The 22,200-nt window shown below is 36.4% G+C and overlaps 3 protein-coding genes across 6 annotated transcripts; 2 read left to right on the forward strand and 1 right to left on the reverse strand.

Annotated features, from left to right (window-relative positions):
- Nucleotides 1-2,817: 2,817 nt before the first annotated feature.
- Nucleotides 2,818-7,632, forward strand: LOC111810801 (serine/arginine-rich splicing factor RS40). Of its 2 annotated transcripts, XM_023697596.2 has the most exons (6): nt 2,818-3,179; nt 4,928-5,038; nt 6,084-6,196; nt 6,325-6,578; nt 6,678-7,343; nt 7,439-7,632. In XM_023697596.2, the coding sequence occupies exons 2-6, from the start codon at nt 4,933-4,935 to the stop codon at nt 7,461-7,463; spliced, it is 1,164 nt and encodes a 387-aa protein (XP_023553364.2). In that variant the 5' UTR covers nt 2,818-3,179; nt 4,928-4,932; the 3' UTR covers nt 7,464-7,632. The 2 variants fall into 2 exon arrangements, with proteins under 2 accessions (XP_023553364.2, XP_023553365.2); XM_023697597.2 differs by lacking the exons at nt 2,818-3,179; nt 4,928-5,038 and adding an exon at nt 5,510-5,859.
- Nucleotides 7,633-9,347: 1,715 nt separating this feature from the next.
- LOC111810796 (uncharacterized) lies at nt 9,348-12,649 on the forward strand. 2 transcript variants are annotated; one of them, XM_023697588.2, is made up of 6 exons: nt 9,348-9,556; nt 9,719-9,829; nt 10,854-10,966; nt 11,085-11,344; nt 11,548-12,354; nt 12,471-12,649. In XM_023697588.2, exons 2-6 carry the CDS (start codon nt 9,724-9,726, stop codon nt 12,493-12,495), a joined length of 1,311 nt encoding a protein of 436 aa, XP_023553356.2. In that variant the 5' UTR covers nt 9,348-9,556; nt 9,719-9,723; the 3' UTR covers nt 12,496-12,649. The 2 variants fall into 2 exon arrangements, with proteins under 2 accessions (XP_023553356.2, XP_086973816.1); XM_087117690.1 differs by lacking the exon at nt 9,348-9,556 and adding an exon at nt 10,467-10,644.
- Nucleotides 12,650-13,993: 1,344 nt separating this feature from the next.
- LOC111810777 (fimbrin-1) lies at nt 13,994-20,068 on the reverse strand. 2 transcript variants are annotated; one of them, XM_087117545.1, is made up of 15 exons: nt 19,835-20,068; nt 19,208-19,326; nt 18,959-19,129; nt 18,639-18,877; nt 18,372-18,543; nt 18,253-18,291; nt 18,080-18,148; nt 17,877-17,993; nt 17,537-17,748; nt 16,012-16,167; nt 15,638-15,837; nt 15,317-15,474; nt 15,135-15,231; nt 14,903-14,994; nt 13,994-14,580 (listed from the first exon to the last, which is right to left on the reverse strand). In XM_087117545.1, exons 2-15 carry the CDS (start codon nt 19,292-19,294, stop codon nt 14,326-14,328), a joined length of 2,064 nt encoding a protein of 687 aa, XP_086973671.1. In that variant the 5' UTR covers nt 19,295-19,326; nt 19,835-20,068; the 3' UTR covers nt 13,994-14,325. The 2 variants fall into 2 exon arrangements, with proteins under 2 accessions (XP_086973671.1, XP_023553326.1); XM_023697558.2 differs by having other exon boundaries at nt 19,544-20,068.
- Nucleotides 20,069-22,200: the final 2,132 nt, after the last annotated feature.

Genomic DNA, 22,200 nt, shown 5'->3' on the forward strand with positions numbered 1-22,200 from the left:
ATAAAAAAAAATTAACTTGAGTTCGTTAGAGGGATGTAGATAAAAAGGACTTCTTGGTCAGATGCTGACCCTTCATTAGTTTGAAGGGTGACACCAAAAACAACGTTATAGAACCTATTATCATGTATTACCTAGCCTTCATGTTACAGGGGTAGCTTTAGGGACATGTTACTAAATCATGTATTACCTAGCCTTCATGTTACAGGGGTAGCTTTAGGGACATGTTACTAAAAAAACCTCGTCTTTTAGTGTATTTTAATCGATAAGCAACTAAAATAAAGAAAAATAACTTCAATGGCTGCCGTCATCTAAGCTCAAACCCGAGGAACTATCTTTATTTTCAAGATTTTGAAGATTACCCGAAACTTTAAAAAACCAACGATGCACTACAAATCGGGAGAGATCCAGAACTAAATAACCAAAAATTTGTTTATTGTTATAAAGGCGACACGACTAAACTTAACTAAATCTTCATCAACATGTAACAAATTTAACGTATAAGATCAATAACCCAAAAGTCGATCCAGTGTATAACAAATTTAACGTATAAGATCAATAAGCCAAAAGTCGATCCAGTGTATAACCTTTAAATCGAATATTAAAATGTAAGTTCATTCCACATTATTTCTAAACACGTGGTTATTCTGTTCTAACCTAAACCAAACTATACATAATAAAAAGAAATAAAACAAAAAGTAGTATTTAACCCAATAAACTATTATTTAAATTTTACATGTAATACCTTACGAAAATATTTTGAAAATTTAATGTAATTTAATTAATTATTCAAATGGATGAAACTTATATTTAACAGCCTAATTTTTTTTTGTAATACTCAAAATATTTATTGTAAATAAAAACGTAAGAAAAGGAATTTATTTTAAAATTTTTGCAAATAAAATTGGAAAAACAGCTTAAAAAATTTAGATTTGGAAAAATAGCCCTTGAAAGTTAGAATTACAGAAATAGCCCCTACATAATTTTTTTTGGAAATTAGCCTCCATTTACTTATTTTTTTTGGAATATTAGGTCTTTGGATTGACGGATTGAGGGGTGGTAGTTGTAAATGGAAAAATTCTCTTTCAGCTAAATCTCGTTTGCTCAAAAAAATTTCTACTGTCTCGTGGTGAGAAAATGAACCACTCTAGTGAAGGAATCGAAAGCTGAAAAACTCTAAAAACTCCGTAATTAACTTCTTACCATTTGAAGAACCCATAAACTAACAAGTTTGTATAAGAAAGTGAGATGAGACAAGCTCGGGAAGTGTTTGAATCGAGAGGTGAATTTTAAGGAAACCATTTTAAGATAACACTTGGAACCCTCGAGCGAATTTGATTTTTAGAGAAAATTGGTCATGCACGTAGGAGTCTCCTATTAACTAGAGGAAGGCGATGACGTAGTCGGTTCAATTAAACAAACCACATCCTCTTTTTTTAACCAGTGATAATTTTTTTTAATCTATTTCGACCATTTTTTGTCGTGATTTTTTTCTTCTAGAATTCTAACTTATTTTAAAATCTCTCCGAGAATTTTTAAGAAATTTGGAGTTTAGAAAGGCAGTGAACCAAGCCTAGAGTAATTTATGCATGACTAACGAGCCTTACAATACGTTGACCTCTTGAGCCACATTTAGGGTCGATCATAATTGTGTTGGTTTGATTAGTACTATGTACATATCATTAGAGTACAATCTTTGATCACGAGCTCGCCTCAACTGGTGAAGGTTTACTTAACATATAGGAACATGACGGTACTCATTTAGAGCCTGTGACACGTTAGAGGATACTACTAAGAGAGTTTTGATTGTACTTAGCGAAAGCCAGAGTCTAGAAATGACATAGAAATAAGGAGCTTATTAGGTGCCAACGAGGGAGCTTCTAGTTAGTACTCAGTAGTAGACACGTATGAAACCTATTACGGAGACCATAGAAAGGTTGCTAGTAGGGAAACATGATCCAAACCAATTGGATCGACCCTAGAGCCTGAGATTTGATGTGGGCATCCCTAAGTTATACGCCGATCGCGTATTGTCTTAGTTAGATCAAAGAGATTAGTATCAACGGGCTAAATGCACTATAACCTCGAGAAACTTCGATGGATGGCTTACACCCTTATACTATGACTGAAAATGTTCGAGAGAAGTATAAGCCTAATAGGGTTAGATGACCAAACCACGGAATTAGTTAACTTTAAGGATTAGCTAGAACATATAGCCTCGAGAACATTAAATACGAGTAAGATTCATTCTTGTTATTCTTTGTTTTTTAGATGGACCTAGACGATAGCTACGGTAACAGGGGACTATTAGACCCGAGTTGATATTGTACATGCTCTTTTCAAAATTACGACCCAAATTCTCAAAGTATTACTCGTTTTTTTTGTATTACGCTCAAATGTTTAACTCCAATCTGCAGCTTTGTTCAAATATTGTCTAAGGGTCCCTTGATTCCATATTTCTTCTCGTTATCGTATATACACTTTGAATGAAAGGGCTCGTTTTAGAGATGGAAGAATGAAAGAAGAGAGGGTAAGAGCGTAAATAAACGTTATTTATTTATTTATTTGTATACTAATATTAAAGATAATTTTGAATTTTAAATGCTAAATTTTTTTTTAAAAAAATAAGATAATATATATATATATATTTTAAAGATTAAGGGTAATAAAGTAATTTTAAAATTATACAAAAAAAAAATCATAATTAGATTTTTAAATTAGGATACGAATTGGATTTTTCTTTCCAAATCGTTTTTTTTTTTTTTTTTTAATTTAAAATAGGGATTAAAAAAAAAAAGGAATAAAAAGGGGAAAAAAAAAAAAACCCTATAAGCACCTCGAGGGCTACGCACTTCTTCCTCTCTATCGCAAATCCCTTCCCTGTTCGACACCGGCTACGACGGCGGCGATTGTGACGGCAGCGGTGACGCAGCTCCTCAGGGGGCACAACCAGGCGACGGTGAAACCCGGCTCAGATCTGCAACGATCCAGCCCTCGGGTCTTTGGATCTGCTACAGATACACCTTGATAGCCCGATCTGCGGCGGACGGCGACGACCATAACTCACGGTAATTGACTCAGTGTGTTAGTTTCCCTTCAGTTACGATTCAGCAAGATTCAAGTCGGTAGCGACGTTTTCGGGAGCTTGAACCATTTGGATTTGAAGCGCATTAAGGATCTTAGTAAGTGGTTCTCATTTTAGAATTATTTGTTTGAATCTCTTTGACTTTTTTGCATTCTTTTAGGCTCCGTATCTATGTCAAATTGTGATGTGAATTGTGTGCTTGGATATGTGTGGGAAAATACACATTGGTTGACCGAGACAGAATGATTCCCCACCTAGATCTAACCATTTCAACTGAATTAGCCGTAATTGTAGTATGTAAGTCAGGATGGGAGAATGAAGTAGAATGAAATGCTAGAAGGAAGGTCCAACTAAGATGAAGAGGAAGGAGGAAATGAACATGGGAGATGGAAGATATGTGCTCCTTCGAACGGCAAGTGCTGTGGAAGTTAAAAAAAACCAGAATGAGAGTCAAGGTCGATTGAGGTTGCAATGAGATTGATAAATTTGAAAACCCTTAGAAGCTTACCAAGTTTGCAGATTGATGCCCCCTCAACATTAGAGAAGAGAGGGAGGACGCATCCTCGATGAAGCGGAATAGAGAGGTGTGTTGTGGAGCTGACTTGCCATATCTAACACCTCTATGGGTTGATCTGGAATGACCAGGCTACATACCCCTAGAAGATAAGAGCCCCTTAAACACTCTGCACATGGCTGCTCGCAGTTCTAGGCTCACCATCCTCATGATGAAAAAGACCTTCATACAACATCCCCCACACCCCACAAGAAACACTAATCGTGTCCTTAGTTCAAAGAACCGAGGGGCTAAGGCCATCTATCTGCCTGTGGCTCCAGCCCCTGCAGGAGAAACCTCCTTCAACGGCAGAGTCAAATTTATCCATGGATTGTTATTTTTATTACTGTTGGTTATGCTAATGTCAACTCGTATATTCTTCTGCTAGCTGTTAGGTGGTTAATAGTTGGAATTATGGACTTCCAATGGATGATTATGGTCAGGCATTTACAAAAATGATTCCTCTGTGACGATGGTCAATGAGATAGCTCAGTTTGTCTATCTAATGGTTCAACTATTTTGCAATCTTCCATTGCACCTTGTGTTTTGCGCTAGGCTTCAGAAAGCATTTATAGCACAAAAAGTTGTGGCTATAAGTGGCTAGAACTTGGAACTTAGGACCTACAGGTTGAATATTGCTGGTCAAACTTAAAAAGCTTTTTGTATGAACCAAAAGTTCATTTAAAGTATATATTTTTTTGTTTAGGAAAAACAATTTGACACGGACTTGCTAACTGATTTTCAGATTAAGTGCATAGTTGTCGTGGATTCTTAAATATGTTCTTCACTTTTATGATTAGTGTCAAATAGCTTTCTTGTTGATGTCTCATTTGTATGTTTTTAAATGCTATAGAAACAAAATTTTTAATTTTATATTATAAAAGTAAAAATATTGTATTTATATAAATATAAAGGTAATGATATGTTTAAAAATACAAAAGTTGAACATACTTATTTGCAAAAGGTAACTGCATGGTTGTTATGGATTTATTTTATATGTTCTTCACTCAGGGTTATTTTCCAATAGTTGTCTTGTTAATGTTTGGTACTTCTTTCTAGTTGTCATTTTATGTCTCTTCCTCCTGGGGTGGTTGTATCCTTGAACTTTTTCTTCATTTTTCCATATATAAATGAAAAGCTTGTTTCTTGTTAAAATAAAAGGTGTCTGGTTGATGTGGTGAAATTAGTTTCACGAACACTGATGTTGTATTTCAATGTTCTTTTTTTTTTTTTTCTAATCATGAATAAAAGAGATATATTAAATGTTCTATTGTGTTTTTAACCTTTTTCAGGAAGTATGAAGCCAATCTTTTGTGGAAACTTTGAGTATGATGCTCGACAGCCTGATCTGGAAAGACTTTTTAGTCGATATGGGAAAGTTGATAGAGTAGATATGAAATCTGGTGAGCTTCTAGCCATAGAAAATCTGTTTGTGTTTTAATTCCTTTTTTATTAAATAAACTTATAAGGCGTATTCTAGTTACACAAAAGAGCGCGGTTGTGTTTTGTTCCTGAATTTCTTCTAAAGTAGCATATAATTTGTGTCATGTCGATACGTATCAATTGCAGAAAAGAAAAAAAAGTATCATGTCGATACAAGCCACTTGCAATTTGCAAAGTTGCTGATATCTTTAATAGATGCAAATTACTGATCTGAAAAAGTTACTCTCTATCCGGCAAGGCAATTCAGCTGATGGAAATTCCTCCAAAGTAGTAGTTGTTCTCATTGCATTTGGTGCCTTGCAATACGAATGGGCATCATCCAGCGTATGGAAATCAGAGAAGGCAACATTTGATAAGTTTTTGGTGGAGGATTCTAAAAAAATTTGAGAAAAGAAGAGCGTGTATTTTAAATCCTGAAACTCCTTGGCCAGAATTTTTTTGGTGCAGGATTTTCTTCGCATATTCATAATCTTCTTGGATAAGGATGGCTCTTCACAATTGAGTTTTCCGCCTGTGACACCGCTTCCTCTTCTTGTTTCCAAGAAGATTCATTCCGATCCTCATTGGCACTGCCATCTTACATTTTCCTCAGACACTTTGCTTTCCATTCCTCATGACTTTTGCCTGCCTACAATTTCATACATTGTTTCAAGCTTGAAACATTGTCAACCTTAGCTGAGGCTGCAGAATAATGGAGAAGGCACTTTCTATTTGTAGACCTACCATGAGACATCCTGTTTTGGATTATTGCTCCTTGACACCACTTAATTCACAACACAAGGTCTGTTGCTAAATTCACTGTTAACTTAGTTTATAGATTTCACGGTGGTTGCAAATATTTCTTTCTTATGGTAAGAATTTTTTGTGGTTTGTTGAATGTTTGTTATAGAATAATTATGTTGCATTTAGAGGAATTCTTTGGTGGGAAAATTTTCATCTTTTATCATTGTTGGTGTCTCATCTCCAAGTCGTTATTCAGTTTTAGTTGTTTTTATTGGTTTTCAGGTTTTGCTTTTATCTACATGGAGGATGAGAGAGAGGCTGAAGACGCTATCCGTGCACTTGATCGGAGAGAATTTGGCCGAAAGGGTCGCAGACTACGTGTTGAGTGGACCAAAGTAATATAAATTGATATGGCAGAACTTCCAACTAACTCTTTCCTTTCCATCCCTTTGTGAAACTTTTATTTGATTTTATTTACTATATCTTCAACTCTATTTTGATCGATCATTCTTTTGCTCTGTAGCAAGAGCGTGGCATTAGAAGACCAGGTGGTGGCAGAGGTGGAGGAGATTCAAGGAGATCCTCTACTAATACAAAACCTTCCAAGACTTTATTTGTTATTAACTTTGACCCATATCATACTAGGACAAGGGATTTGGAGAGGCACTTCGATCCTTATGGTAAGATATTGAACGTAAGGATTCGAAGGAATTTTGCATTTGTCCAGTATGAATTGCAGGAGGATGCCACTAGAGCATTGGAGATTACAAACATGAGGTTAGTTTTTTTAGTTACATTGATATTTTCACTTGTTATAGGCAGGTGTGTACACGTTAAGTTATTGGTATGCCTTTTAATTATCATTACTGTGTACAGCAAATTGATGGATCGAGTGATTTCAGTGGAATACGCTGTTCGAGATGACGACGAGAAAAGAAATGGGTATAGTCCAGATAGGACTCGTGATAGGTCTCCCGATAGAAAACGGCGATCCCCAAGTCCCTATAGAAGAGAGCGAGGAAGCCCTGATTATGGCAATGGTGTTAGCCGCAGTCCATATAGGAAAGTCAGGGCTAGTCCTGATTATGGAAGTCGTCGTAGTCCAAGCCCTTACCAGAGAGTGAGGGAGAGGGGTTCTCCTGAATATGGTCGTGGTCGTAGTCCCAATCAGAGTCCTTATAGGAGAGAGCGAGAGCGAGAGAGATCAAGTGACCATGCGAGGGCCCCTAGCCATAGTCCTTATAGGAGAGAGCGGGAGCGAGAGAGATCAAGTGACCATGCTAGGGCCCCTAGCCATAGTCCTCCTGCTCCCCATCAGAGGGAAAGAGCAAATGGTGAGCGAGCCCACAGCGGAATTCACAGTCCTTACGGGAGAGAGAGGGGCAGTCCTACCGAAGAACGTCGAACTAGCTATAGTCCTCGTGATAGAGAGAGGTCAAACCCGGACAATGGTCATGATCAGCGGCCAAAAACAATAGCCGAACCAGGGGATAGCCCGAGTTATGGTGGGACTCAGAGCCCGAAGCATCGGGGCTATAAGAGGTTTGTAGCTGGAGTTCATTTTATTATTTGATTTCAAATTGTTATTTGAATTATTCATCTAATCCCTGCATCCATGTGTGGTGATGGTTTTGCAGCCGTTCACCTGAAGCAGAGGAATGAAGTTGATCTCAATCTGGTTGGTGTTTAGAAGAGAGTACGTTTTTAGTTGTATAATGGTGTTAACATTTTTAGTGCAAGGGTTTGTTTTGCTGATTTCTATTACATTTATGCTTCAGTTTGTAGCGATGGTATGGATGATATATGCTATGTGCTATGCTGTTTGTTGCCAGATTTGAGTTAACACACAAGTTTGCTCCATTTGGGTTCTCATAAGGCTTTTTAATAGATCGTCAAAATTAGTTTTCGTAGTGTTTTGAGTTCTAATCCAACGGTTAATTAATAGATCGTCAAAAGTGATTTTATAATTCCAACGTTGCTTTTATAAGCAATTTAATTAAATCGTCTAACAAGCCATTATAAGGCTTATTAGGGGTCTTATAAAATTTCAAAACACTCCATAAAAATAGTTCTGAATGATTGAATGTTGTTTTATTTAAAATATATGTGGTAAATTTTAATTAAATATTTAAAAATAAATAAATATTTTATGAACTAAAAAAATTATTAAAAATATATACATTTTTTAAACAAATGATCCACATCACTCGAATCAAGCTTAGAAAAATTATAAACGGAAGAATTGAGATAGTTTAAAAGAATGTTCCAATAGACTTATTGTTAGTATAGATAATTAAATTTATATATGCTTTATAAATGGTTCAAACAATTTGATGCCTCTAAAAAACCGAACACAACTAACTTCCATACCAAATCAAATAAATTCGAACCCCACAACCAAATTATTATCAATAGCAAATCAAATTAAAAAGAAACCAAAGACAAATATATATACAAAATAAAAAAATAAAAAATAATAAAAAAAAGGAACTCGAACTATTGAAAATGAGGTGTAAAGAATAATCACGAAAATCAAAAGATAGCCTCACAACGACCGGTTGAGAATTGTCAAAAAAAAATTTGGATTCATCATGAATCTTTTAAATTCATGAAAACTTTTGATACATTTTCCACCAATCTATTGGATTCATTTAGTTCTTCTCTCAGGTTGGTATATTCTCCGACATTGATACAAGAGTTATATTGATTCATGTATAAGCATTAATATTGTTATGTCTACATAAAAATTTATCTACCGTTGCTATGAGATGTAGAGTGAGTGCCATTTTGTATTTGCCAAATGGCAACCGCGAGCTATTTTGCAAGTGTGAGAGTGCGAGAGTGTAAGAGATACAGTTGTAAATACTTTGGTTACAGTGATTAGCTATCATCCATGTATGTAGGAAAATTTCTTCTCTCAAAACTACGTAAATATGTGTCTTTTTGTTTATTTATGTTTTTGAGTGTATAAGTGCGATCGATCTTACCTTCACTTCCGCTACAACAATTGGTATCATAGCATTTGGGTATTGTGGAAGACTTAACCTCATCGACCACGAGACATGTTCACACTCACCAGCTGTTTTAACTTCGTAGGACTAAACCATGATATATAAGCTTCTTTTGGTTGATATAACGTTGTAGGACGTTATTGAAGTCCCAACATGTTTTAGTTGATGATGCATGACAACAAATACCAGAATCATGAATAGGACTAAGTAACATCATATGGAACTAAACTAAATACGACAAAGAAATTAGTTTTATGCTCGTGTATCTCTATATAAAACATTATATTAAACTATTAAAATTTAAAATTTTAGAAATTATATCGAAGATTATATTATATTTTTATTGTCAAATATTTTAAAATTTATTAGAGTATTTTACATTTTTTAATATTATATTTAGAGGTGGATTTTAAAAATAGAATAAAATAATTTTTATTTTTGAAATTAGTTTTGTATTTTCTTTTAATGAAAAAGGGAGAAAATAAAAAAAAATTTATTTCTGTATTTGAAATTATTCGAGATTGGCTGTAAATGAAAATTAGGGTTAAAAAAAGAAAACCCTAAAAGCTCCCATTTTTTCCACAGCCGCAGTCCTCCCGAGGTACCCTCTCACTCCTAGCCTTTCCGCCCAATCCACACTGCGTCAATCGACCTCCGGCGGCAAGCATACCATCCACGGCGGCCTGTAACTCTTCACTTCCGGAAAAGAATTTCGGCTGAGACTCGTCGATTTGTTTGGAAGCGGTAAGTGCATAGTTGTTGTGGATCTTTCGTTATGTTATTTACTCTTAAGATTAGTTTCAAATAATTTTCTTGTTGATGGACCTGTTTGTTTTTGTTGTTGTCTTTATATTGTGAGAGTGATGTGTTAAATGTTGTATTTTTCTTTTCCGGTATCTTTTACAGGTAGTATGAAGCCGATTTTTTGTGGAAACTTTGAGTATGATGCTCGACAGCCTGATTTGGAAAGACTGTTTAGTCGATATGGAAAAGTTGATAGAGTAGATATGAAATCTGGTGAGCTTCTATCCATAGCATGTTTTTCTGTTGTGTGTGTTTGAATTCCCTTTTTTTAACGAGAAATTTACCAGACATATATCAGAAACACAAAAGAGGACGTTTGTGTTATGATTCCTGTATTAATTTTAAAGTTTCGTTAAATTTGTATCATGTCGATACGAGGCACTTGCAAATTCTGAATCTATGCAATATACTGAACTATCGAAGTTACTTACAACCCGCTAAGAAAGTGTGGATACAACGTCCGCAAGGCAATTCAACCGTTGGAAATTCCCCCAAAGTTTGAGGTCGTCGTTCTCATTGCATTTGGTGCGTTGCAGTACGAATCGGCATCATCCAGCATATGGAAACCGGAGAAGGCGACTTTTGTTGGGTTTTTGGTTGGGGGTTTTTAAAAACATATTTGAGAAAAGAAGAGTGTATGTTTTAAATCCTAAACCGCCTTGGCCAGAATTTTCTTTGGTGCAGGATTTTCTTCGCATATTCATAATCCTCTTGGTTAATGATGGCTCTTCGGAATTGAGTTTTCCGTCTGTGACAAGCTTCCTCTTCTTGTTTCCACGACGATTCATACCGATCCTCAATGGCACTACTACTACTATCTTACATTTTCCTCCGACACTTTGCTTTCCAGTTTCCATTCCTCATGACTTTTGCATGCCTACAATTCATACATTGTTTCAAGGTTGAAACATTGTCAACCTCAGCTGAGCCTGCAGAATAATGGAGAAGGCACTTTCTATTTGTAGACCTACCATGAGACATCCTGTTTTGGATTATTGCTCCTTGACATCACTTAGTTCATACACAAGGTCTGTTGCTAAATTCACTGGTAACTTAGTTTATAGATTTCACGAAGGTTGTGAATATTTCTTTCTTGTGGTAAGAAATTTTTGTGGTTTATTGTGTTCTTCAATAGGGAGAAAATTGACATTGGATTTTGAGGAATTCGTTGGTGGAAAAATTATTTGGTGTCACACAGATGCCATAATTAGTTTTTTTCTGTTTGATTGGTTTACAGGCTTTGCTTTCATCTACATGGAGGATGAGAGAGATGCTGAGGATGCTATCCGTGCACTTGATCAGAGAGAATTTGGTCGAAAGGGCCGCAGACTACGTGTTGAGTGGACCAAAGTAATGTTCATTGATATGGCACAACTTCGAATGGACTCTTTCCTGTCCATCCCTTTGTGGAACATTATTTACTGTATCTTCAAATTGTATTTCGGTCAATCATTCGTTTGCTTTGCAGCAAGAACGTGGGATTAGAAGACCTGGTGGAGGAGGTGGTGGAGGTGGAGGAGGTTCGAGGAGATCCTCTACGAACACAAGACCTTCGAAGACTTTATTTGTTATCAACTTTGACCCGTATCATACTAGGACAAGAGATTTGGAGAGGCACTTCGATCCTTATGGTAAGATATTGAGTGTAAGGATTCGAAGGAATTTTGCATTTGTCCAGTATGAATTGCAAGAGGATGCCACTAGAGCATTGGAGCTTACAAACATGAGGTGAGCTTTCTATCATTGAATTGTATACGCATTTTATGTGAGTATTAAGGTCATTATATTGAAGGTATGAGTTGATCCCCGTTTGCCCTCGTCTCTCTGAGACAATCTGAAGGAAGATTACATTGCTATTTGCACTCGTTAGATGCCTTTTATATACATGTTAAGTTATTGATATGCCTTTTAATTGTTATTACTTTGTACAGCAAATTGATGGATCGAGTAATTTCAGTGGAATACGCTGTTCGAGATGACGACGAGAAGAGAAATGGGTTTAGTCCTGATAGGAATCGTGATAGGTCTCCCGATAGAAAACGACGATCTCCAAGTCCCTATAGAAGAGAGCGAGGAAGTCCTGATTATGGCAATGGTATTACCCGTAGTCCATATAGGAGACAAAGGGCTAGTCCTGATTATGGAAGTCGTCGTAGTCCAAGTCCTTATCAGAGGGAGAGAGAGAGGGAGAGGGGTTCTCCTGATTATGGTCGTGGTCGTAGTCTGAATCAGAGTCCTTATAGGCGAGAGAGGGAGAGATCAAGTGACCATGGTCGTGGTCGTAGTCCGAATCAGAGTCCTTATAGGCGAGAGAGGGAGAGATCAAGTGACATTGGTCGTGGTCGTAGTCCTAATCAGAGTCCTTTTAGGCGAGAGAGGGAGAGATCAAGTGACCATGGTCGTGGTCGTAGTCCTAATCAGAGTCCTTCTAGGAGAGAGAGGGAGAGATCGAGCGACCATGCCAGGGCCCCTAGCCATAGCCCTCCCCATCAGAGGGAAAGACCAAATGATGACCGAGTCCGCGACCGAAGCCGCAGTCCTTACGGGAGAGAAAGGGGGAGTCCTACTACCGATGGACGTGGCACTAGCTATAGTCCTCGCGATAGAGAGAGGTCAAACCCAGACAATGGTCATGATCAGCGGCTGAATACAGTAGTAGCCGAACCCGAACCCGAACCCGTGGATAGCCCCAGTTATGGTGGGACGACTCAGAGCCCAAAGCGCCGTGGATATAGCAGGTTTGTACTTGGAGTTTGTTTTATTATGAATACTATTATTGTTCTCGATTCTTTTTCCAAAATTTCATCTTATGCCTGTGTTCGTGTTCGTGTTCGTGTTTTACCCGGTGTCGCAGCCGTTCACCACAAGCAGAGGAATGATGATATGATGTAGTAGAAGGTGAAGGTATGTGGATCTCAATCTGCTGCTTCAGGGTATGTTTGGTTGTGTAATCAGTTTGATGAGTAGCAAACATGTATTCAAACGATACACTCTGCATTGTGATTTCCAATTACATTTGTGGCGCGCTTTTAATTTCGAGTGATTATTCTATGCTTGCAAAATCAAAATTATTAACAGAACCACCCTGATCCATATTTGGTTGTCCTAAGTGAATCAACTTGTATTTTTGGGGTATGAATAGGTTGAGCTTGGTTTAGCTGTTAACACACTTTTGTCATCCTCAAAATCACTCTCGTTTGGATATTGGCAATCAACTACTCTGCCTTGGATTGTGCCATGAAAATGATAGTTACAGAATATGTGTCGTCATTACTTCCAAGATTAAATATGATATGGGTTTCCTAATACCTAAAAATATAACTTAGTTAATTAAATTATTACTAATTATTTTTTTACAATTAATATTTTAGGGTTTAGGGTTTAAAATAAGATCTTTGGAATCAACTCTTGAATCTTCTTGTAAGTAATAGCTCATCTGGGGATGGTACTTGGATCCATATCATTCATTTCCTTCAAAATGATCCTCGACCAAATGACAAACTTTTCATATGCTTCAAATTTTTATATATATATATATATATATATTTTCTAACTACCATTTTTTTTCTTTTATCTATTATTTTTATGACATGAATTCTAGTATGTTATATTTTGCATAATTTTATCTCTGGCCAAATATTAATTTTAAGTGATTCCAACAAAGAGGTTATTTAGAAAAAAAAAAAAAAAAATATTGAATTTTGAATCTAAAATGATAATTTTTAGATCCCAAAATGATTTATTCTAAAATTACCTGATCAAGATTCATCCAATGAATGGGTTAAACTATGATCTTAAAACAAGATTTGAAAAGAAAGACAACACCAAAGGAGTTTCACAAAACAAGTTTTAATCTCTATTTTCGAGTATTACAAACCTTTAAAAATGTTAATTAAAAAATTAAGAGGTAACAAATAAAAAATTAATTACACAATAATTAAATGCTCTAAATTGTCTTAAATATGACAACTTTGACCAGTTTTACCATCTTAAACTCTAAAAAAATGCAATTTGGATATTTACCTTTTGACACTTTTTTCGTGTCATCTTAACATTATAAAGAGACTTTTCATGTCATCTTCTCTCTGTCTCTTCTTGTGCATTGATTAGCCTTAACCTAAATAGCTCATTCAAGTAGATGCAATTGATTAGCCTTAACCTAAATAGCTCATTCAAGTAGATGCAATAGATTCGAGGTTGAATTCATATAAGTTATTTCACACAACTTTTATGAAAATTTTTTAGGACTTAATTCTCTTGCTACTGTTGATCGTTTTATGTGATTCTTATCTTCAAATCGTTATAATGCAATCTACAACTTGTACGAAGGAATTCAGAAACGATTCAGATGAGACACCGAAGGCGAGCACGTGAAAGTAGTGTAAGAAAAGGGAGCTTATTTGAGTAAGGTAAATTGTAAACTGAGTTTCCATAGAGATTCACCCTTGAAAAGGTAACCAGAAAAGGACTAACAATCTTACAATAATATGTAAACTAATCCTAACTTCTTATATATGAACAACATTCCTTTCTCAAAACCAACTTTTTTGCTATCTACAATGCAAAAAACCTGTTCATCAAAATCTTTCTTCTCCTTTTTATTCTTTCTTCACACCCTTGCCTCTTTCTTCGAAGCTTGTGTTCTAAATTCGCCTTTTTATTTTCGTGTCCATGTATATTCATATCGTCATACTCCAATGACTCTTCCGTCACATGAGATCCCTTTCGTTCTCAATCACGGAGGACACCGTGGTATCAGAGCCAGTATCGTCTAAATTTAAGTTCAGAACTTCGCCACAGAGAGAGGAGCTCTCGTCCTCGCCGTTTATCGATGAGGTGGTCGACATATCCGTAATGGTACTCGCTGTGGCAGGAGAAGGAGAGATATCTATTTCTTCAACAGGCTGTTGAAGGCTCCAGTACATAATGCTGGCTGTTAATGTGAGGATCATTTTTGGATTCACCTGCCATAATATTAACACAAATATATCCACAATTCTAAGAGAGGCTGGCAGATCAGCTCATCAAACAAACAAAGTAACCAAATCTGATGCGAAACCATACGAAAAACGATCTTTTTCTTACTACTTGCGCGGTTTCAAATGTCGGTAAGTGTGCTACGGTATTACTGTAACAGCTCAAGCCCACCGCTAGCAGATATTGTCCTTTCTGGGCTTCCACTCAAGGTTTAAAGCTCCTCAAAGAGGACAATATCGGCTACCAGTGGGCTTGAACTGTTACAATTACGAGAGAAATAAACCATACCGCATCGAAGTTTGATCTTACCTCTATTATGTCCTCAGGTAACAAGAATATCGAACAACCCAGCTTTCGTGCAACACTGATAATGTAGGTAGCATTTAACCTCTTTTCATCATCTATCCAGAGAAAACAAAAAAGGGTAAGGATTCACAAACAGTGATTTGTACTACACGAGCATAATTCGAGACGGGAAGCTAAGCATGCGTTAGAAAACGAGATGAAACGAAAGTTCAACTTCAAGAACGATGAAATATACCGTTTTCACCGTTGGTAACAAGGTTCCAATTCACCACTCTAGGCTGAACAGCACTTAGCAGATCAAGGAAGAATATTCCATTTGACAAACTCTTATCCTGAGGAAAATTACCAAGTTACAATATTGTTGACTTCTAAATCAAATTACTGCGGTAAATATAACGTGTTTTCGCTTCCTCATACCCGAAAACTCTCGATTTGAGAAGACTTTCCCGTGCCCTTCACTTTGCTGTTTGCCCACTTCAGAATGTCACCATCTGTCATCTCTTTTCCTCGAGAGTAAGATCTTAGGTTCTTTAAAAGTTGGAGAATATTGAATCTCATTAACTGCCATAGGAAAGCTGCACGAAACACGAGAAAATATAACGCGTCAATCATACCAAGGAAGCTTGATAAACGACTAGTGTTTCTCAACTATCCATTCAAGACGGTGCAAGATGTGGAACCGAGCTACACAGTGGACGTTCGAGCGAGGAAGCTATAAAATGCATGAATGAGGATTACCAAGGATGAGCTTCTTGTTTCCTTGTACGATATCGTTTCCAGCCACGTTAACCAACGAAAACTTCAACTGCTTCCCGATCCGGATAACTTGATTGCAATTTTCAACTTTTTTAAAAGGCATCTTGATAGGAGGTTTTGATGCATGCTTCCAGTTAACCGACCCTGGAGAAACTTTGTCGAGCGCTTCTAAGAGTATCCATCTGCATAAGGATTAAAACATTCAAACTATTGATAAGAGTAGCCCAAACAGGCAACAATATTTTGTGGAGTTCTTTCTATTTCCTCTCTAAATCGTGTTACTACTTCCCGCACGACGAAAAAATCGTTAAAACTAGCAACTCTAAAACTGATGGATTACGCCATGCCGTTCTTACCCGTTCCTGACGTCCTCAAATACATTATTAACGTAAGAAACAATGCCAAGACTATTTATCCAGAGCCGGAAGCATCGTTCTTCTCTAGAAGTTAGTACATCATCCGTCATCATCTCTGCGTACGATACTTGTTTTCCATCTACTGCAAAACCACTCCTGCAGAACAAAACGAACCAAATCTATCCGTGAATTAACCGTAAAATAGACAAGGGAATGGGAGTGTCAAATCGATATCGAACGTATATCTATTCTTTTTTGAAGTATGAGGCATTGTAAGGTGTAATGGATATGTGGAGCCAAGACGCAAGGCAAAAAAAGCATACGAATTGTTGAGGCAGAGCTCACAATATATAAAACATGTGACAGATATAATGGCAAGGAAGCATGTGTGTAACCGCCCAAGCCGAAGCCGAAGACGAAGCCGAAGCCCAAGTCCACCGTCTTTGGGCTTTCCCTTTCGAGCTTCCCCTCAAGATTTTTGAAACACGTCGGCTGGGGAGAGGTTTCCACACCCTTATAAATAATGTTTTGTTCTCCTCCCCAACCGATGTGGGATCTCACAATCCATCCTCCTTCGAGGCCCAACGTCCTCACTGGCATACCGCCTCGTGTCCACCCTCCTTCGGGGCTCAACCTTCCACTAGCACATCGCCCGGTGTCTGGTTCTTATACCATTTGTAACAGCCCAAGTCCACCACTAGCAGATATTGTCCTCTTTGGGCTTTTCCTTTCGAGCTTCCCCTCAATATTTTTGAAACGCGTTTGTTGGGAAGAAGTTTCCACACCCTTATAAAGAATGTTTCGTTCTCCTCCCCAACCAATGTGGGATCTCACAATCCACCCTCCTTCAGGGCCCAACGTCCTCACTGGCATACCACCTCGTGTCCACCCTCCTTCGGGGCTCAGCCTTCCACTAGCACATCGCTCAGTGTCTGACTTTGATACCATTTGTAACAGTCCAAGCCCACCGCTAGCATATATTGTCCTCTTTGGGCTTTCCCTTACAGGTTTCCTCTCAATGTTTTTAAAACACGTCTGCTAGGGAGAGGTTTCCACACCCTTATAAAGAATGTTTCGTTCTCCTCCCCAACCGATGTGGGATCTCACAATCCACCCTCCTTTGGGGCCCAACGTCCTCGTTGGCATACCGCCTCGTGTCCACCCTCCTTCGGAGCTCAGCCTTCCACTAGCACATCACCCGATGTCTAGCTCTAATACCATTTGTAACAGCCCAAAGCCCACCGCTAGCAGATATTGTCCTCTTTGGGTTTTCCCTTAAGGTTTTTAAAACACGTATGATAGGGAGAGACTTCCACACCCTTATAAACAATGTTTCGTACTCCTCCCCAACTGATGTGGGATCTCACACAAGGGCACTACTATTTTTTTCTCTTTCGTTTCATCCATTTACATGTGATAACAGTAATCACCAAACTTTCCTCAATTCCATCAACATCTGTATGAGTCAGGATCAAAGACAAAGTAATAATTGAAAGAAACATAAAAGATCCTACTAAGACTTTACCGTTGTTGAAATATTTGAGCCACAAAAGCAAGGTTCAAATTGGATGAACCCTCAACAATATCTTTCGGAGTCAAATATCTTTTACAATCCATTCTTTCTGCATGATCAAGTACAAGTTTTGCCCTTTCATTAGGATCCTTAGTAGCCAATGTGGATGGACTACAGTGTTCGGGAGCAAGAACGTTTAGCAGGTAAGCGTAAGCCTCTCCATCCTACGTGATATGATCAAAAGTTACTATCTGTTTGCCAGTACCGGGTTCAAATATTTCCAATATAATAAAAACCGTTAAAGTCGGCTAATTCAGAAAGAACGGTAACATAAGCAGAGCAGCCATACTACCTTCAGATCAGATGAGAAATTTGAAACAGGTTTCTTGTATCCTGCTTTCTGAAGGTGGAAATTCATCCATTTTAACAAAATCTTCTCGGGAGGTAAATTAATAAGCTCCTCGATATCCTGGAAAGCACACGGTAAAGAGTGATGCTACAGCACTGATAATTAGATTTCGACAAAATATCACACGACAAATTTATACCCCTTACCCCACTCTCCTGGACGAGTTCCAAAAGTTGAGGCGTCTTCCTCAGGTTAAGATCGGCCAATAGTTGGATCTGAAGTTTCCATAACAAGCGAAATCAATGAAACGATACAAAAGTCGTTTAAATCACTTCTGAAACCAGAAGCTCAAAGAATTGTCGAAATGTAATGAAGAAACCTTTATAATTTGCGAAATCAATCCCAAGATCAGATGCGGCTGCAAGAGATCAACTTTCGGTCAAACTTTTATGACAATCGTAACACTAATAAAGAAAGATGACGGGTATATAAACATACTCGTCCTTCAACCAAGTCCTGTGTACCAATATTAACCACTGTGCAGCCGATTGCTTTGGCAGAGTTGAGACAAAGAGTATGGTTTTCATTTCTCTCCCACGGGTTGAGGACTCTTTTCGTATTGATAGCTCGTTCATCGATTGTCCCAGGTACAGCAACATTGATAAGTTTACTGCATTGTCATCGAAATACGTTAGCTCACCGCAGGAGACACGAGGTTCTCGTTTAAGTTAGAAAAACAGAAAACATCAACCCCTACACAAATACCAGAGAAGAACTCCATCTTTTGCAAGATTAAACAAATCATTCGAATACGGGTCTAATGGGAGATAGTTCGATAGAAATGCATCATCTCGAAGATAGCTATTTATGTGAGCCACATAGAGCGATTTCTCCGATTCACTGATTGTATGAAGAAGAGTGGTTGTGCTAGCCTTGAGAAACGACCATGAGTTGTTTGCACCACCAACTTTTTCAGCTGATCGACCGTGCAAGTTTAAATATGCCTGTCGTTTCACATAATCAAGACTTGAGAACCAAAAAAATATGAACACGAGTCAAGTAGTACAAACAGAGAATAGACTTGCCCTGAGAAAGGATTCAAAATCAATTTCATCGCTCAACTGAGGATCTGACTCGCTCAAGATTCCCCTGATCTCTTCTTCACTATGCCTTTCTTTAAATGCCTTCAAATTCATCATTATTTGTGGCAAATCTCCGGTCGTCACTTTTCCATTTTGATTCTTAGCCGATATAAACTAAAACAAACGGGCAGTTCATAATCGATCATCTCAAGAACATTTTCAAAGGCAAATGAACAAAAATGCAACACTCACTCTGGATTTGAGGCTTCGAAGCTCCACTTGAGTGAACTGACTTTGAAGCCATTGATCAGAAACTAAAACGCCTTCAAAACTAGACATCTCCACAGATCTTAAATGTGGAGACAATCAATCTTGCAGAAGAAAAATTCGAATTAAAATCGAAACCAAACACAAAAACCATTCCTACAAGACATCAATCATCAATTCTCCGATAATAAGAACAGCGAAAGAAATCAATCCCATTACAAAAACAGAACAACAACAAGAACTCAAACAATCATAATCGTATCATTAACAAGTCGAATCCATTAGAAAACACAAAATCAAAGCACACCCAGAATTCCATACCGATTAGAGACCAAAATCCGCGGCGAAAAAAGTGGGTTCCGTTCTTTCCGATGGATGAACACTATTGAGCCCTCAAACAAAAGTTAGTAGAAGAGAGAGAGAAGAAAAGGGATCAATATGTTTCTTGGTGGGAGAGCAATAGGGAGGCAAAGTGTGTGAAGGAAAAGGAATGGGGGCAGTGATTTGGGAGAAGCAAGAACACAGAAGAAAAGCGCCGCGCAGGGTGAGATAGGTAATAGAGAAAACAGGGTATGATGTTCGGCAAGTCGCTGTTCTTGTTTTACAACTCACCAAATTTGGGCAACACCTGTTTGTTGTCTTCTTCAACGCAAAAATCTCTTCATCTTCATCTTCATCTTCATCTTCATCTTCAACCCCATTCCCATCTAAACCCTATTTTCACCCAAATTAGCCTCCATCATCCATTAAATCTCTGCTACCCAAATGAAAATCAGGCGCATCCCCTCTCTCTCTCTCTTCTTCCCATGTGATTAAGATCTTTCTTTGGGATAATGTGTTTATTTGATGCTCTTGGATTTAGGTGATTTGTGGTGTTTCTTGTGGACATTATTGGACCCAAATTTGGCATCTAAGAGTCAAAATACATGTTAATTGTCAACGGGTTAGGCTCGTTTTGGTAGTTGTTCATACGTGCCAATTGCTAATGGTTATGCTCGTATTGGCTGTTGTTCATACCCTGATATCAAATGACAAAATATACATGCTAATAGTTATGCTCGTTTCATCAGTTATTTATGCTTATTAGTATAAAAATTACATAAATTTTAAATATAAAATGGGATGCTAATCGTTATGAATACCGTATGAAGCTAAAAAAAATTAGACTAAAGTATCGTTTTTGTCGTTCTACTACGACACTTGTTTTATTTTTTTATTGTCCTCTCAAATTATCCAATTTAGTTTTAATATTTTTAATAAATTTTAAAAATTGATTTTTTCTTAAATAAAAAGCAATTTTTGATAATATTTTTTCTTATATTATTAATTTTTAAGCTTATATTATTAATTACCAAAATGATATTTATTGAAAAAAAATATTTGTAATCATATTAAGATATTGAAAATGATTTTGTTTTGCTGTTATAATAATGTAATTATATTTTTTTGTTTATTTATTTTTTATTATTTTCAATATTATACTAATGTACACGTCATCAATAATTAAAATATTTTTACTTTTTTTTTTTTAAATTTAAATTAAAGGGGAGTAATATATATATATATATATTTTATATATTATAAATGAATACAAATATAAATTCATTAATTCAATGCAAAATTAAATTGTATTTAAATTTCTTGACTTTTTCATCATTGGCATTAATGAAAATCAATAATTTTTTTTCGTATTAATCATAAAATGATTTAATTCAATAAAACAAGTAATACCATATACGTGTGTTCACAAACTCGAGAATCTAACTAATTAAGACTATCAAACTCAAACCATGAATCAGAATTTTTTTTGGTTTGAATTCGGTTGAATTTTTAAAAACTAAAAATTCGGGCCGGTTCACGCATTGACATTTTTTTGGTTGGGTCATCCTAACCAATCTAACAACCAAACCAACCCAACTCGAAAATAAAAGGTTGAGTTGTGAACTCTATTTCAGGTTGTTCGGGTGACTAATCCAACCAACTTGAAAGTTTCAGGCTAGACTTAGAATGTTTTCCAATTCAACTCAACCCGTGTATACCGGGTGATATACTCGGAAAAATAATAATAATAAAAGAGAGAAAGGGTAAGAATGTCTTTTTGGGAGTTTAGAAATAAAAAAGAATGGGCCTGTGGGGCCCAATAGATTTGTTCGGACGGTGGACCAAAGTTGCTTTCACTCCAAGGAATGGAAGGCACCCAAATTCACAAATAAGTTTTAATTAATTATTTTAATTTATTGGTTAAATATTTATTACCTTAACTTTCACTCTTTCAAATTTTTAAATATAATAATTAAATGTTTCTCCTTTTTAATTATTATTTAAATTATTCTCTTTACTATATATTAAGCATTATTAATAAAATTCATGGGGTTGATTTTTTTTTTCTTTTTTTAAAAAAGATGAATTTTATATTAATATTATTTATTAGAAATGGTTTAGGCATTATAAATATATATACTAATTATTAATAAACTCCCATAATTCTAACCCATTAAAATAGCTATTAATAATATTAATTTCAATCGAGCAACCTTTATTTTTATATTGAGTTGGGTTGTCAGGTTATTTTTTTTAAATTATTTTTAAAAAATCATATTTATCTACCCTACCTGTTAGAGTAATAACTAAAGTACGATGATACGTAAGGGTTGGATTGAGTTAGAGCCTTATTTTCGAGTTAGTTGAGTTGACCCGACCAAAAAAATTTCAATCCACGAGCTGACCCGAATTTTTAGTTTTCTAAAAATTCAACCCAATCTAAAATGAAAAGAAATCGTACCGAACCTAACCTCTATGGTTTGGATTGGATAATATGATTTTTTTTTTTATCATAATGTACAATGTTTTTTTTGGGTTAATTCAGATTGTTCAGATTATTTATTCAAATTTTTATTTTTAATAAGGGTAAAGTATTAATTCATAAATATTTATTTATTTATTTTTAACTAAAATTCAATATATATAAAAAAAGAGGT

Source organism: Cucurbita pepo, chromosome 14 (genome assembly GCF_057944985.1).
Source record: "Cucurbita pepo subsp. pepo isolate OVF chromosome 14, ASM5794498v1, whole genome shotgun sequence".
Taxonomy (NCBI): domain Eukaryota; kingdom Viridiplantae; phylum Streptophyta; class Magnoliopsida; order Cucurbitales; family Cucurbitaceae; genus Cucurbita; species Cucurbita pepo.

Excerpts from the sequence above, each read along its gene's own strand:
- LOC111810801 (XM_023697596.2), top strand. The coding sequence starts at position 4,933 with ATGAAGCCAATCTTTTGTGGAAACTTTGAGTATGATGCTCGACAGCCT. Across the intron at positions 6,197-6,324 it reads TACGTGTTGAGTGGACCAAA|CAAGAGCGTGGCATTAGAAG; the intron begins GTAATATAAATT and ends TTTGCTCTGTAG. Across the intron at positions 6,579-6,677 it reads TTGGAGATTACAAACATGAG|CAAATTGATGGATCGAGTGA; the intron begins GTTAGTTTTTTT and ends TACTGTGTACAG.
- LOC111810777 (XM_087117545.1), bottom strand. The coding sequence starts at position 19,294 with ATGTCTAGTTTTGAAGGCGTTTTAGTTTCTGATCAATGGCTTCAAAGT. Across the intron at positions 14,995-15,134 it reads TGTTACCAACGGTGAAAACG|ATGATGAAAAGAGGTTAAAT; the intron begins GTATATTTCATC and ends TTCTCTGGATAG. Across the intron at positions 14,581-14,902 it reads TACCTGAGGACATAATAGAG|GTGAATCCAAAAATGATCCT; the intron begins GTAAGATCAAAC and ends ATATTATGGCAG.
- LOC111810796 (XM_023697588.2), top strand. The coding sequence starts at position 9,724 with ATGAAGCCGATTTTTTGTGGAAACTTTGAGTATGATGCTCGACAGCCT. Across the intron at positions 10,967-11,084 it reads TACGTGTTGAGTGGACCAAA|CAAGAACGTGGGATTAGAAG; the intron begins GTAATGTTCATT and ends TTTGCTTTGCAG. Across the intron at positions 12,355-12,470 it reads AAGCGCCGTGGATATAGCAG|CCGTTCACCACAAGCAGAGG; the intron begins GTTTGTACTTGG and ends CCGGTGTCGCAG.